The sequence below is a fragment of the Sparus aurata genome, chromosome 2 (assembly GCF_900880675.1).
Source record: "Sparus aurata chromosome 2, fSpaAur1.1, whole genome shotgun sequence".
NCBI classification, from domain to species: Eukaryota; Metazoa; Chordata; class Actinopteri; order Spariformes; family Sparidae; genus Sparus; species Sparus aurata.
In genome coordinates, this window is record NC_044188.1 from 2,238,989 (window position 1) to 2,255,021 (window position 16,033).

The 16,033-nt window shown below is 44.9% G+C and overlaps 2 protein-coding genes across 5 annotated transcripts; both read right to left on the reverse strand.

Moving 5' to 3' along the window:
• Positions 1-232: 232 nt before the first annotated feature.
• On the reverse strand, positions 233-8,071 carry gpr171 (G protein-coupled receptor 171). Of its 3 annotated transcripts, XM_030443866.1 has the most exons (6): positions 7,944-8,071; positions 6,572-6,665; positions 2,107-2,288; positions 1,800-2,012; positions 1,437-1,565; positions 233-1,336 (listed from the first exon to the last, which is right to left on the reverse strand). In XM_030443866.1, exons 3-6 carry the CDS (start codon positions 2,266-2,268, stop codon positions 818-820), a joined length of 1,023 nt encoding a protein of 340 aa, XP_030299726.1. In that variant the 5' UTR covers positions 2,269-2,288; positions 6,572-6,665; positions 7,944-8,071; the 3' UTR covers positions 233-817. The 3 variants fall into 3 exon arrangements, with proteins under 3 accessions (XP_030299726.1, XP_030299734.1, XP_030299742.1); XM_030443874.1 differs by lacking the exon at positions 6,572-6,665; XM_030443882.1 differs by lacking the exons at positions 6,572-6,665; positions 7,944-8,071 and having other exon boundaries at positions 2,107-2,917.
• A 1,599-nt stretch (positions 8,072-9,670) lies between these two features.
• LOC115597671 (P2Y purinoceptor 14-like) lies at positions 9,671-15,574 on the reverse strand. 2 transcript variants are annotated; one of them, XM_030443839.1, is made up of 4 exons: positions 15,365-15,574; positions 14,868-15,089; positions 14,524-14,783; positions 9,671-11,318 (listed from the first exon to the last, which is right to left on the reverse strand). In XM_030443839.1, the coding sequence occupies exons 2-4, from the start codon at positions 14,994-14,996 to the stop codon at positions 10,610-10,612; spliced, it is 1,098 nt and encodes a 365-aa protein (XP_030299699.1). In that variant the 5' UTR covers positions 14,997-15,089; positions 15,365-15,574; the 3' UTR covers positions 9,671-10,609. The 2 variants fall into 2 exon arrangements, with proteins under 2 accessions (XP_030299699.1, XP_030299690.1); XM_030443830.1 differs by having other exon boundaries at positions 15,352-15,574.
• Between the last annotated feature and the right edge of the window lie 459 nt (positions 15,575-16,033).

The window sequence follows — 16,033 nt, forward strand, 5'->3', positions numbered from 1 at the left end:
TAACTGAGTACATCAGAGTGGAAGCAGAAAATGGAAATACTCAAGTAAAGTACGAGTATCTTACTTTACTCGAGTATTTCCATTTTCTGCTACAACTCTGATGTACTTAGTAAAGTATAAGTACTTTACTGTATTAAGAGTATTTTAAACTTCCACTGCAGCTCTTTGTAACTTACAGTCCTGATCTCTGCTGCCACCTGCTGGTACAAACACACAACAACACTGAACTCTATTTACTTTGTTTTAATCAAGTTTCTTTATTATTACCAATAAACAACATTGTGTGCGTTTCTGAACTGATAATAATGTTTTTAAGTATATGTCAACGTATATTTATACTGTATGTCTGTAATGTTACTGCATAGACTGTGTTTACTGTTTATATTTATATCATATTATTATAGTTATTTATTATATTATTGTACTTGTTATATTTTGTGAGTGGAAGACAAAAGAAAACTTTCATTGTTCATCTTTATATGGATAAAATACATGCTGTTACATAAGTGACATGATGAATAAACAGTGAATTAAAGTTGTATTTGTTTATGTCAGACTTCTTCTCAGGAATCATGACATTTAATTGGAGTATTTATTTGTTCAGTTCAGTCATTTTTAAATGTGGAGAAATATGTTTATTGTTCACATGAGGAGCTGTTGAAAAGCGTCTTTCGGGCTAGCAGTTTCCATATGTTTCCAGTCTTTGTGCTAAGCTAGGCTACACGTCAGGCCTCAGCAGTGATGAAACATTTCTTCCTGATTCTTCGGGTCGTTCATCAGAATGTGGACCTGTTGTTCACAGACGGAACATCTGTGGTCAGACGTCGTCCTCCCTCGTCGTCGGTTGCATCATTTCCTGTGCAGCCGGCTCGTCTGACTCGCCGCCCGTCGGCTCTCGGCTGCAGGGCAACATGCCGCGGAGCGTCTGTCTGAAAGGTGAGGACAGGTAGAAGAAGAGCAGCGGGTCGAAGCAGAGGTGCAGCACGCTCAGCAGCAGCGTCGACTCCTTCCCCAGGAACAGCTGCCTCTTCGTCTCGCAGTCTGTGATGACTTTAGTCTGAGCCAACGTGTACGGCGTCCGGACCACGTGGTACGGCACAAAGCTCAGGATGTAGGCCAACGCCACGGCCGCCACGCTCCTCAACGCCCGCCTGGCATCCATCTGCAGTTTGGGGTCTTTGCGACTCCTCAGGAGTCTCTTGACGGCGAGGCCGCTGGAGATGAACACGGCGGCGGAGGCGTTGAGGAACAGAGCGGTGTTGAGGAAGACGGTGAGGGCGTGCCAGTGGAGGCTGATGCCTTTCTTCAGAGACGAACAGCTGAGGTACTGATGCTCCTGAAGACAGATTCAAACATCGGTTATACATGGACAACATGAACAGGGGCAGTCAGAGCAGCAGTGGTACCAGTACCAGTACCGGGTGTGGAAGTGGTACCTGTACTTCCTGTATGGGCAGAACCATGTTGGGCACCATGATGAGCAGCAGCAGCAGCCAGACGACCACCGACAGCAGCCGGGCGAAGCCGACCTCCTGCAGCCGCAGAGAGCGCAGAGTGTGGCAGTCCTGCAGGAGGAGAGACACCAGCACCATCAGAACCATCAGAACCATCACCATCAGCACCATCAGAACCATCAGAACCACCAGCACCATCAGAACCATCAGAACCATCACCATCAGCACCATCAGAACCATCAGAACCACCAGCACCATCAGAACCATCAGTGAGTTGACCCAGGTTCTCAGGTATGCCTCCTTACGACAGCTGATCCTGTGTGTGTGATGAAGGTGTAGTCATACCTGCAGGTAGCGGTCTGTGATGATGAAGGCGAGGAAGGCGATGGATGCGTAGAGGCTGATGTAGACGGTGACGGCGCTGGCCTGGCAGTGGAACACCATGAAGCTCCAGGGCGCCGTGCCGACATCCTTCAGGATCTTGAAGGGCAGAGCGAGTAGCAGCAGCAGGTCGGCCGCCAGCAGGTTGAGCAGGTACACACTGCTGCTCTGATGGAGCTGACGACACACACATTTATCTGTCAGATCTGAAGCTACCTCGAGTGGATCTACCACACCTCTAACGTCCAGCCTCAGTCGGCAGCGGTCCTACCTTCGCTCTGGGGCTGCGGATGAAGGTCCACACAGACAGCAGGCTTCCAGGCAGACCGATGATGAAGATGAGGATGTAGAGGATGGTGAACGGTCGCATCTGGTCGTTGACGATGCAGCGCGCAGCTTCTGCAGAGCTGTAGTTGGAGGACGGAGTCATCATCAGGAGCGTAGCTGCTTCACCTGGTGGCGAAAGAAAACGATCAGGAAATACAAAATGAGCTGCAGGCGTGATGTCGCGTGTTTGGAGGAAGCCTGACTCTTATCAGCTGCTGTGATTGCGGTCTGGTCGTCTGCTTTCACAGTCTGGCTGGAAACAGGAAGAGCAGCGACCTGTGAAGAGGAAACCTGCACCGTCAACATCGTCAACACCTTCAGAAACCTGAAAATCTTTGTTGTCACACATGTTTGATCACCAATCAGAGTCCTGCGACATTTGAATCAACGTGTTTCCAGGCTGCAGTCAAACCGCAGCTTCTGTGTTTCACTGCTGAACGTTCGTTAAAGTTTTCTACAGATGTTTGTGAGCCCTGAGCAACAAAATTCATCATCATAGTGAAACACTTTCAAACCTGTTCTGATTATCAGAGGCATCAAAATATTGGAGGGGTTTTAATAATTTTGCACAAACATAGTATTCGTACTTCTGAAAAGATGTAACACAGCTGGAATCAGAACTTTAAAATGGTCCGACTTCAAACTGTGGATACAAGAAGAAAACAGAATATAATCTGCGTGCCACAATAAACACATTCAGGAAGAAAGCATCATGGGAGACGGAGTCACAGCTCACCTATACCTGACACACTCAGTGTGTTTACATGACACTCAAGAAAACCGAATTACTGTGTCAGTCCGACTATGATCGGATCTTTAAGATGCATGTATACACCTCAGTCTGACTAAAATTGGACCGGATCAGATTTCTCATATTCGAATTAAAACACCCAGATTATTCTGTTGATAGTCACATTAATCCTGCATGTATACGTTCCATCAGATCGGACCGGATTTTGCGTTCTGCGCAGGCGCAAGACTTTTTTTTCCCGGGACCATGAGCCGAAAGTAGAAGGACGACGGCGTCATTCCTCCAATATCACCGCAAGCAAGAGAGAAAGAGCGCCATTGTGCATCTAGTTTGTGTAATTATCATGTACACCATATACGAAGTGTACAAAGATGTAGCTTCGTCTCGCTCTTCGTACGCCATCTTTCTGGAATGCCGAGGCAGTTTGTTGTTGCTGGTGACGTAAAGAGGTCAGCCGGAGGTGTTTCTGTTACCACTAGTTGAAATGGGTACAGCGCCACCTAGCGTACCGGGTATGACATGCTCCGGACAATAATACGATTTTCTCACCGGCATGTATACTCAGACAGTTGCAGTTGTCTGATTGAGCATCATAGTCCAACTATGGCTGGAATCTGATTAAACTGTGCATGTAAAAGCACTGAATTAGTACAAAGTTGTATTTACTGAGGTTGACTGTATTTAAGAAGCACTCAGTTCTTTCCACCACTGGTGAACGTGCTTCTCTGTGTTGCGAACATGAATATTATTTATTTAATTCTGCTTCACTGCATTTAATCTACTGGTGCGTTTCATTCGGTCAGCCGTCGGTACTTCCAGGGAACGCCGGGAACATTTCTTCATTTGTGACGTCAACAGCAGTGATGGTGAGCGTGAGCTGGACCAGAACCAGAGCAGAACCTGACCTGACTGTTTATTTCTCTACATGTCTTCTGTCGTGTTCTGATGAGACCAACGGCAGCATCATAAATCATAAACATCCTCTAACGTTGTTCCACGTGAAGACGGCAGATAACAGTAGCAGCTCACTCCTAAGAACACTGTTTCCTGCAGATCGTAGTCGAGCTCGAGGAGACAGACGTGAGCAGACGTTCGTGAGTGAAGCCGCAGTAAAAGGATGTAAAACAAACTGTGGTCACAAAGACGCAGCAGGAAATCATCAGTCAGGAAACTTTCCCTCATTTACTTCCAACAAACTGTTTCTGTTCAACAAGATGTGATCACCTGAGAGCTGAAGTAAAAGAACTGATACCACACTGTGAAAGTAATCTGTTAAAAGTTACAGTCTGATATCACGACAGCAGCTTCACTCCTGCAGACGTCGAATCAAACCTTCATATTCTATAAACTGTTTAGATGTTTTGTGATTTAAAGTCTTAATTTATAAAGTAAAGTTGTCAGATAAATGTAGTAAAGTAGAAAGTGGGATCCTGATGACATCATCATCATCATCATCATCAGGGACGGTTCACATTTCATAAGAATTAAATGACTTTTGGTCGACGGTTCTGCAGAATTCAGTTTGTGAGGAACTACAGTATGATGTGAGGAAGTGGTGAGAATGTCTGCAGGTCGTTAGCATAGCGTGCTACGAGCTACAGGTTGGTTTAGCTCTGTGGTGACATGGTTTCCTCTGAGTGTCACTGAGGACACGGCATCTGTACCTGAGCCCCCCTTAATTTTAGCATATTAAAATAATAACGTTATAATAATGCACCTTATTGACAAAGTTATTGACAAAGTGACAAAGTGAGATTGTCACTTGTCACTTTGTCAAGTGAAGTGACTCTGTTTTTACAGGTGCAATATTATAAAGTTATTTTATAATCTCCACATCCTGCTGCAGTCAGCTGATCATCAGATATAATCATTATGTTCTGTATGTTCTGTATGTTCTGTATGAATGTGGACCTCAGACGTATCTGTGGTCACATTACATGCAGAGACCGGGCCGGGTCACGAGGAACGCTGCCGGATTATTATTCCTGTCTCTTTATCTGTGGTCGACGTTGATTGAGGGAACTTTAACGACAGAAGCTCAAAGAGGAAGATGAAGATAAAATAAAGGAAATGACAAAGATTCTTCTGAAATCTTTTCACTCGTTCTCAGGAAGGAAAGCTGTTGACATCAGATTCAGAGGCCGGATCAGCTGACTGTTGGTCGTCTGTTCTGACGGGTTGGAACAGACAGGTGTTTGTTCACCTGGTCCACAGGAGCGCTCGGGGCAGCACCGGGACTCCAGTGACGACTGACCACTGGGAGTTTTCTCGTCTCAGACTGGTGATGAGCTTTGAACCTGTTCTCCAACTGACCTCGCTCCTCCCTGCTTTACATTTCACCCTGCAGTCGGCAGGCTTTAGGCAGTCCGTCTCTGTGACATCCACCATCTTGGACGGCGTGGTACGGCAACACCACTTGGACACCCACCACATACAGAACTGTAGAAGTCAGTTTGTGATTCTGACAAGAATAACCATTTTAAGATCTCTCAAATAATCTGGAACATTCTGTCCAATAAAGAAAAATATGAAAAAGACCTCAATAACATTAAAGGGATATTCCGGTGTAAATTTAATCCATGGTCTAAATCACCGTGAAACTGTGTTAGACTTCCTCTCGAGAGATCAAGTTAGCAGACCGCTAATTTACAGAGTTTTATCAACCTCAGAAACGACCGCACGACAACAATACACTGCAGTAAATGGATCCAAATATAAACCGCCACCAAAAAGCCACAAATAATGCTCAGAACAGCACCAAACTTCAGCAACAGTACAAATAGGGTCTCAGCACATAGTCCGGGGCATCTAACCTCCGCTAGCTTAGCTGGATTTCTATTGTGAAGCTAAAAACAGATTTCAACTCTCCTCCATCAGCTTCCGGGTCGGGGAAGTCCCGACGCGACGATTACCGAGTGCGGTTAGAAATGCTCAATTCCGTTCTTTTCCCTGTCCGCTCTCGATAATAACTGTTATAAACTGGCAGGTAAGACACATATGAACTTTGATTGCTTTTCCATGGAGTCATAATCATACATTTTCATCCATGAGCCGCGGAACTCTACTGCACTCGGTAATCGACTCGTCGGGACTTCCCGTCAACAGGAAGCTGCTGCAGAAGAGTGGTAAATTTAGTCAGCTTTTCAGTAGAAATCCAGCTAAGCTAGCGGAGGTTAGATGCCCCGGACTATGTGCTGAGACCCTATTTGTACTGTTGCTGAAGTTTGGTGCTGTTCTGAGCATTATTTGTGGCTTTTTGGTGGCGGTTTATATTTGGATCCATTTACTGCAGTGTATTGTTGTCGTGCGGTCGTTTCTGAGGTTGATAAAACTCCGTAAATTAGCGGTCTGCTAACTTGATCTCTCGAGAGGGAGTCTAACACAGTTTCACAGTGATTTAGACCATGGATTAAACTTACACCGGAATATCCCTTTAAAGCCAAAAAGTATTTCATGCTATGGGGCGTAACGTCAGATAACGTAACGTGACGTAACGTAATGATGACCTGTGTCCTGAATAACCGTTATTAAGAAGTATTCAGAATCTTAAACCAACGTAACAAATCTCCACTTTTCGTGCAGATCTGTATGTTATTTGTCCAAACTGTGTTGCCGTACTTGCACATGTGACACCCACACCAGGTAGAGACAGACTCACCTCTTCTTCAGGCAGTCCCGGTCCGGTTGTTCAGTTCTGACTGAAGCTTTCACCCGGACCCGTCGAACACCTCACGCCGTGGAAGCCCCTGAAACTGGGAGGGGAACAAAATGGAGGCCGGGTTGAGATTCACAGTCATCGTGTTCGTCGAGTTCTGATCGATGTGATCCGTTTGCTTCAGGGTTTGTGTGTGTTGAGCTTCAGCTGAAGACCTCATGATGATGCTGACTCCGGTTCTGGAGGGCTTAAAGTCCGACCTCCACCTGCAGCTCCACCTCCACCCTGTTGTCTTCATCTTGTTTTCCTCCACCTGTCTCTCTCTCTCTATCTGTCTCTCTGTCTGTCAGAGTTCCACTGAACTCTGACGCAGAACGGGTCTCAGCCCAGAACAGAGCTTGTTAACTTTCTGGTGCTGATCCAGATAAAAAAGAGTTTGTTCATACGCTTGTTGTTTCTAACAGAATAACTCACAGATCTTTAGAGAACAGAATAAAATCCTCATCCAGCAGATTAAATATGTTTCCCATCATTTCTCAGCTGTGACTCGAGGACGCATCCGATACACGACGAGGCGTGACTGAATGAAAGAGGACCGTTGAGACCTGGCGGAGGTATACGCTCTACTGAGTACAATGAACTCATCTCTGTCTTCTGTCTGAGTCGGTTGTTTTCAGAGGTTATTTTTAATTTACTTTTGATCAGATTTTTGTGGTCAGTGAACTTTTCTCATCAGTTTCATTGACGATGTGAACACGACTGACCTGCAGCTGCAGTACAAAACATCTGGACTGTTAAACTCTGGAAACATCTGGACTGTTAAACTCTGGACACATCTGGACTGTTAAACTCCGGAAACATCTGGACTGTTAAACTCTGGACACATCTGGACTGTTAAACTCCGGACACATCTGGACTGTTAAACTCTGGAAACATCCGGACTGTTAAACTCTGGACACATCTGGACTGTTAAACTCTGGACACATCTGGACTGTTAAACTCTGGACACATCTGGACTGTTAAACTCCGGACACATCTGGACTGTTAAACTCTGGAAACATCTGGACTGTTAAACTCTGGAAACATCTGGACTGTTAAACTCTGGAAACATCTGGACTGTTAAACTCTGGAAACATCCGGACTGTTAAACTCTGGACACATCTGGACTGTTAAACTCCGGACATATCTGGACTGTTAAACTCCGGAAACATCTGGACTGTTAAACTCTGGAAACATCTGGACTGTTAAACTCTGGACACATCTGGTTCATCTGACAACCAGAGAAACGTGTTGACTTCATACGAGGAACCTCCATCATCACTGCGGTTCATCGTATCTGATTATTAACCTCAGTCTATAAAGATTAAACTCTTACCTCCTGTCTGGCCCTCTCAGTGGACTTACTCAGTCCTCCTACAGGTACTGGAACCACGTGTTGGATCGGGGCGGGCCGGGCCTCCAGGTTCTCCTTAGATCTCCTCGTTGGACTCGGCGTGCTGCTGCTGACGGTGTGCTCTGACAAGTGGAAGGTTTTTTCCTGCCTGTTAGCAGCATGTCGCTGTCGTCAGTGTGACCACAGGCCACGCCCCCTGCACACACACACACACACACACACACACACACACACAGGAAGCTGTTAAAGGGTTTTCAGATTTGACTGAAAGTACCTGATGAGTGAACAGCGTCTGCCCAACATTTAACATTTGTTCAACTTGTGAGGGAGGATGAAGAGAAGCGAGTGAGTCAGTGTGAAGATGTCAGACTGAGAGAGTAACTCTAAAAGATAAATATGAAGCAGGGGAAGGTTCAGACACTCAGCTCATGGTGTGAAAAGTCCCCAAGAGTCAAACTGGAGTCACACCAAAGATATCGAGTCAAATCCAGAGCTGGATATTAGATAGAATGTGAAGATGTGTCAGTATCTTAATGTAAGAATCAGCCACTGAGTCTGACACGGTCCAAGTTCACATTTAATAACAATATCACTGCAGATAAACACTTTATAAAGAAAATGTTCATGAACCTGCTAAAAAATGTCAAACTTTGGGCGCACAGGTGGTCGAGTGGTTAGAGAGCATGCCGTAAACGCAGCCGACCCCGGTTCGATTCCGGCTGGAGGTCCTTTGCTGCATGTCACATCCCCCTCTCTCTCCCATATTTCCTATCTGTCTACTGCTTAATAAAGGTGTCTATGCCAAAAAAAAAAAATGTCAAACTTTGTTTTGAAGAGCAACTTTCACAGCAGCGGCGTGCTGTGATTGGCCGGCTGTGGCGACCCAATCACCAGAATAAATACTGGTGATGTGTGTGTTTCCACAGAACCATGAACATGTTGTAACTTTCTTAATTTTGCAAACCTCTTGAGGTTAATGTCCTCACAGTCATGTAGATGGTGACTTATTTCACTGAGCCACAGACCGACTGTGTATTATTTGTTGTTCCTGGAAACAATCAACATCATCTTCTACACATGAACGTTTGCATTGCACGCATATAAAAATAAGACAGCTCGAAATAAAAAAACAGCGAGTCTGAAAGCAGAAGCTGTGAGTTTGTGAGGCTCAGAGACGCTTCAGTTTCCTGAGAAGGATAAAAATGATCTGATCGGAGATATTTCAGCTCAGAGTGTCTCAGACGAGAGTTTGATGGACAGCGAGGAAGTGAATCGATCTCTGAACCAACAACGGGCCAAGTATTAATAATCAATCAGCTCTGAATGTTCAGTCGACGAGCAGACGAGCAGACGGATGATGTTGAACAGCTGTGTGATGTTTGTTTAAATGATTATTCTGAATATGTTCTGTGTTTCTCTCAACATCTTCTCACATTTTATAAACCAAACAAATAATCAATTAATCGTGAAGCTGATCGACAGACGGACTGACAGTGAGACGAATCGTTAGCTGCGGCAGGAAGAGTGGAGTGTCTGCATCACATCACCAACACTGTTCAGTGATTTAATGAACTCATTTACAGGTTAATCAATATGTTAACACCACTTCTTCTTCTGTTGTCAGTCACAAAACAGCATCATATTCATGATAATCAATGATGAAAACTAAACAAAGACACAAACAAATGAGTCAAATAATCAAAATCTCATTCAATGTTTCTTTTTTTTTATTTCCGTCTGTATTTATTCACCTCAAACCTTTTTTAATTCTCCATTTGATCTTTTATTTGTTCATTTTAATTCATTAATTTCCACATATTTTCTTGTTTTCTTTACATTTCTTTATGTATTTCTGCGTCACTGTACAAATAATCAGCAAATATGTCACAAGCAAATAAAAAACAAATAATCTAAAATATGATAAAAAAAATCCTTTATCAGCCAAACAACAGAGAAATGCGTTTTATTACAGCAACAAATAAAAACAGTCACAATAAATAATATAAGAAGGAGAAAAAGCAACAAGAATATAAACAGTATAAATATGAAACAAAGATATTTACATCAGGAAAATAAAACAACCACTTGTATTTCACTAGAGTCATTATTATTTACGGTGCATTTGATGGCGTTTTAATTCATTTATTGAGTCATTGATTTAATGTTTCTGGACCTTCAGAACCTCCAGTACCTGGCCCAGAGTCTCCTGCCACCACACGAGGGCGCCAGAGTGCAGGAGTGACATCACCGTCTGTCAGACTGCAGCTGATTGGTTCGTCCAATCACCTGCCAGGTTTTGTTGTTTTTAAAGCGTCGGCGTCGTTTTGTTCTGATTAAAATAACTTTGTGTCGATCTGACTGAGTTAGATCAGGTCAGAACTTGTGAAGACCTCGTTGTGGGTCAGAACACGGCAGAATGTCCTGATCCTTGTTGTCACACTGACTGTGGTTCTGTTTCATGTGTGTGTGTGTGTGACTAACAAACCTTCGACCCAACAGGAAGTAAACATTAAACCCGCCTCAGGTCTGAGAGGAGCCGACAGAACAGAACTGAGTCTCTGTGGCGGTTCTGTTGGTCCCCAGCAGGTGTCAGTGTTCACACGTGTGTCCAGATGTGGCTGCTGTCTCTGGTGTTTGATGACATGAAGCTACAGAATGTTGAACTGCTTCGTGGTCATGCTGAGCGACGTCTTCCTGTTGACCCTGATGGTGCTCATCCGCCCGTCGCTGCTCCTCCTCTCGGTTCTGTCTGCCGGCCCGGTGGCCTGCGTGGTGCTGAACACCCTCCTCAGGCTCAGCTGCGACCTGAAGGCCTTGCAGAAGATGAAGTAGATGAGCGGGTCGAGGCAGACGTTGAGCACCGACCCCATGATGGTCAGCTCCTTCAGGTAGAAGAGGGCCTGACCCCAGGAGCACGGCCTCAGGAAGGCGTAGGGAAGTCGGACCAGGTGGTACGGGACGAAGCAGACGCAGAACACGCTGACCAGCACCAGCATGTTCCTGCGAGACTTGGCGAGCTTCTTGGAGCCCGAGGACATGGGCTGCTTCTGCTGAGCCAGCGACAGCCTGCGGGAGGTGCTGTAGTAGAAGAAGACGAGGGAGACGAGGACGAGCAGGAAGATGGCGACGGAGAAGGTGTGGATGATCTTGTAATAGAGGCTGAGCTGTTTACTGTGCAGGACGTCACAGCTCACCGTGCTGTTGACGGAGGGCCGGTCGGCCTCGGTGGCGAGCGACAGAGTGATGTAGGTGCCCGTCATGGCCAACAGGGCGACCCAGGTTACTATGGAGACGATGTGGGCGGCTCGCACCGTCTGCAGCACGTGATTTCCTAAAGGATGGACGATCTTCAGATACCTGGAGGACGAGAGCAGAGATCAGGAGATCAATCACAACCAGCCGCTCTGAGCAGATGATGATGCTGCAGACTCCAATCAAACCAGGTATAAATATATAAATTAGGGCTGTCAAACGATTACTTTTTTTAATCGCGATTAATCGTATATTAATCGTAATACAGAGCGATAATCGCCCGTTAAAAAAATTAACGGCGTTAAGAGGATGTTGTGTTAACACGTTATTAACACGTTAACTTTGACAAACCCTAATAAATATATAAATATAAACATATAAATCTGCTTATAATCCCTCAGAACAGACGCTCCTTACATGTGCAGAACCTGCCTGAGAAACATCATGGTTTAAGTTCTGTTCAGTACCACAGTGATCCAGTGATGGTTGTCTGAACATCCACAGGTTCACTGCTAACAGGAAGTGCTAACAGCTGATTCTGCTGAGTTTGAATGTAGTTTCTTTGATTGTTTATGGTTGTTTCTCTAATATTTGTTGGACATTAAGAACAGCCGTGTTCAGGACTGTGATGGTAACCAGGAGGTCACGTACAGCCGCTGTAGAAACGATACAACATGAAGTCTATGTGAGGAGGAAGTCAGGAGAACCACAGCTCTGAAATAGTTGTGACTATCAGACTGATATAATCTGAGCACAGATCAGCTTCTCTGCACTGATGGCTGATACTGTTTTACATGTGGTGGTCACAGTTTCACATCCTGGAGCAGCTGAGCAGCGACAGCGAGGCCGACCTGTGACAGCTCTGATACCAACGAGGAGTTAAAAGATTAAACTATATATTTCCACTGAAGACACTTTAACACTCGCTCCATCTCTGAATGTGTTTCAACTCGTTTCTCGATGATGTTGTCTTTGCAGCCGTGTGACTCAGACATCTCTCTTCATCTGAGACTTCTCTTTATCTAATCTGTTCAATCAGCTGCTGCAGCTGCTCGTCACGTTCTCTCACTTCATATTAAAACATTTGTTTTCCAGTAAAAACTTGGACTTCAGGACGGATAAATTGTCTTCTGGCTCAATAAATACATGAATATGTCATGAAATGCACTAAGAACATCTGAATAAACTTCAGCGTTTCTCTGCTTCGATTTGCCTCCATAATCATTAACTTTCACATTTAATTTGCCTTTTTTATTTTTACATTTCTTGATGTCTGTGTTGAAGTATTATATTCCTTTTTGCATTGTCTCCCTGATATAATTCTCCAAACGTATATTTCCTCTTTTACTTTTCACATTTCTTTACACACTTCTGCTTCATCGTCAAACGAGGGGACGGCGTGTGACAGCGTGTGACGGCGTGTGACGGCGGTTAACCACCCAGGAAATAACACGTGATACTTTAAAGGTGGAAGAGTTTTAGTTTAAAACATTCAAATAATACATCTACTGAAGTTAGCATGCTAACCAGCTAGCCCCAGGCCTGAGCACTGACACTCCGCTGGTGCTCCAGCAAGCTGCACGGCTAACTGAGCTAACAAGCTAACAGTGGCTACAGTCACTGATGCAGCTAGCAGCAGTTAGCTGTTACTACTGTAAATCCATACAGAAGTGAATTAAAACAAATATACATTTATGTCACATTAGATTAATTATTCTAAATGTTGTTTTTGATGAATTTAACAGGCTTTTAATTTATTTACTGAGAAATTTACTCCGTACCTCCAAACTTACATTAACCAGGAACACATTGTGCAAACAGGACACTATTAAAACACTGTCTGGACGACAGCTGCAGGATGAATTTAACAGAAGTTTAAATAAATAAACCAGAGTGCAGCGTGAGCTCAGATCTGTGCAGATACGCTGGTCACTTTCATCTGAACCCTGCAGCACAACTCGTCCCACCACATCCTCGTCCGTTACATTGTTTGAACTCCAGATTGAACTGAGAGTCTGAGGTTTGTTATCTTGTCACTTTGTTTAACTCAGAGTCTGAACTCTGTTGTTTCTGTGGTCAGTTCTGTGCTGCAGGTGTCCGGGTTTAACCTGTCACCTGTCTGAAGTCCGGACTCGGATCGTCTCCTCGCTCTCCAAACCAGGATGGAAAAATATGCTGGAGCTATAAAACAGTTTCCTCCTGATATGCAAACACATCGTGACAAACACATCACAAATGAATTTAACCTTTCAGGAATTTAAAGTATCGCTTTCAGGAAGTGGTCGACCGACGCTGTGAACCAACCAGCATCGTTGCAGTAAAATGCAGCCTGACTGTTCTGTGTTAGTCTGACTCAGCGCCTCTCACCCACATTTCATTTTCTTTGAAATCTCACAACATTGACGACAAACGCCCACCTCAAGACCATCATACAGAAACCAGGCAACACGCAGCTGTAAGTGAGGTGTGACTGTGTGGGCATCGTATCGCTCTTTAAATCCTGCTTATCTCAACTAAAATTCTTTTACAAAAGTCCCAAATTGCTAAACTTTTACTCGCCTGGTTCTCTGAAGACGGAGCCTCGTCTCTGCAGGCTGAAGTACAACCGGCTGGTTTCTGTCACTGATCGATCTCCTCATCACAACTTCAATAAAACTCCTTTAAGGCTTATCAAGTTTTGCATAATTAAGGGGCGTGGCCTCTTTGAGTGACAGCTAGCCGCTAATGCCCGCTGCTGATCTTTACCTCCTGACAGTGTTCGTGGTGCTGATGTGTTCTGGAGAATTTTGAATGCAAATATCAGAAACATTAGATGTTTTTTTTTTCGTTGTGGCTGACTGGACTGACAGACGGGAGGGGAGGGACAGACGCCAGTGTTTTGGATTAATGAGTGTCTCTGTTAGCGTCTGGAGGCTAAACTTCATGTCTGCTGTCTCGTACAGTAGGATATTCTAAAAAACAAAAATGATACCGAGATGAAACTCACTGAGACTCTTCTCTTGTTGTGTTTTGTTGCCCTTTTCCTTTTTGTTTTGTTTTAGTCCGTCACTGCTAGCGCTGCAAAGACGACTGTTCTGGATAATAACCGGGAAGTTAGCATCGCCGTTAGCACCCTCACAAAGAAACTTGGGGATTATTTTAGTCAGATTTTGAATTATTGCAGAAAATATCTCAAAATAATCTTCACTGGTCACCTCAGTGTTGTGACTTTTGAAGTTAGGCTGTAAACAAAACACATTAAACGTGGAGTATCTATTGAACTGACTTTGAGAGGAGGGAACAGGAAGTGCAGGAATGCTCGCCGTCCTACCTGTTGGCTGCGATGTAGCCCATGAACAGGATGCTGGCGTACATGTTCAGGTAGAAGGCGGAGGCTCCGAAGTTGCAGTAGATCCGGCTGACGACGAGGGATCTGTTGGCGTAGTGGGCGATCCGGATGGGGAGACAGAGGCTGATGAAGAAGTCAGCTGCCGCCATGTTCCTCAGGTAGACGGTGACGCTGCTGGACACCTGCTGCTGAGCTCGGCAGAAGTAAACCTTCAGGGTGAAGCCGTTGAGGAACAAACCCACCTGACGACGACATTCACAGGATTTGATTTGACAGTTTGGTTAAGTTCTTAAGAAACTGTCTGAATGTGAATATGTGAGACTCACCAGGAACACCAGGCTGTAGTAGACTATGAAGAAGACCTGAGCCGAGTTGTCGACCTGAACGCACTGGGCCGAGTTTCCAGTCCAGTTTCCGGTCCAGTTGGACTCTGAGAGGTACTGGTTGTGACCCATGTTTTTGAGAGAGTCGAACCCAAAACAAACTGTTCTTTAAGTTTCAGAAGATGTTTGAAGCATCGTCCGTCTGCGTGCAGGAAGCAGTGACAGCTGAGAGGGAAGTGACAGCAGCCGTCAGGGTTCTGATCACTTCTAACTGATTGTTCCTACTTCTGTAAATTAACTAAACACCTGTTCCACCACAGCAGGTAAACAGACTTCAGGTCAGTTAACAAACCAAAACATGACAGAAAAATACCTGAACGACTCTCATGTGAGTGAATATGTCTGTAATCAGATTACATTCAGCAGCTACTGTATGTCACAGGTATAAAACACATCAGTTCAGTCAGAGTGTGAAGAGCAGACTCACCTGCAGCGCTCACCTGTCTGTGTGTCACTGTGAAGCTCTGAGAGGAAAAACTGTCTGACTTCCTCCTGCAGAGCTCAGACGAGGAAGAACTGCAGCGAGGTGGAGGGGGCGGAGTCATGTGGTTATCTGTCACATACAGACGATGATGATGTCGGTCTCTCTCTCCTCTTTACATCCCCTCCTCCTCCTGATGAGATAAAGTCCTCCTCTCCTCCTCCTGATGATATAAAGTCCTCCTCTCCTCCTCCTGATGATATAAAGTCCTCCTCTCCTCCTCCTGATGAGATAAAGTCCTCCTCTCCTCCTGATGATATAAAGTCCTCCTCTCCTCCTCCTGATGATATAAAGTCCTCCTCTCCTCCTCCTGATGATATAAAGTCCTCCTCTCCTCCTCCTGATGATATAAAGTCCTCCTCTCCTCCTCCTGATGATATAAAGTTCCCCTCTCCTCCTCCTGATGATATAAAGTCCGCCTCTCCTCCTCCTGATGATATAAAGTCCTCCTCTCCTCCTGATGATATAAAGTCCTCCTCTCCTCCTCCTGATGATATAAAGTCCTCCTCTCCTCCTCCTGATGATATAAAGTCTCTCTCCTCCTCGATGATTAAAGTCCTCCTCTCCTCCTCCCTGATGATATAAAGTCCTCCTCTCCTCCTCCTGATGATATAAAGTCTCCTCTCCT

What these genes read in the sequence shown, in the direction of transcription:
- gpr171 (XM_030443874.1), bottom strand. Translation starts at nt 2,268, where the DNA reads ATGATGACTCCGTCCTCCAACTACAGCTCTGCAGAAGCTGCGCGCTGC. An exon ending in TCACAGACCGCTACCTGCAG is followed by an intron (nt 1,566 to 1,799) that starts GTATGACTACAC and finishes CTCCTCCTGCAG; the next exon opens with GACTGCCACACTCTGCGCTC. An exon ending in TGCCCATACAGGAAGTACAG is followed by an intron (nt 1,337 to 1,436) that starts GTACCACTTCCA and finishes ATCTGTCTTCAG; the next exon opens with GAGCATCAGTACCTCAGCTG.
- LOC115597671 (XM_030443839.1), bottom strand. Translation starts at nt 14,996, where the DNA reads ATGGGTCACAACCAGTACCTCTCAGAGTCCAACTGGACCGGAAACTGG. An exon ending in ACTACAGCCTGGTGTTCCTG is followed by an intron (nt 14,784 to 14,867) that starts GTGAGTCTCACA and finishes TGTCGTCGTCAG; the next exon opens with GTGGGTTTGTTCCTCAACGG. An exon ending in GGCTACATCGCAGCCAACAG is followed by an intron (nt 11,319 to 14,523) that starts GTAGGACGGCGA and finishes CTCGTCCTCCAG; the next exon opens with GTATCTGAAGATCGTCCATC.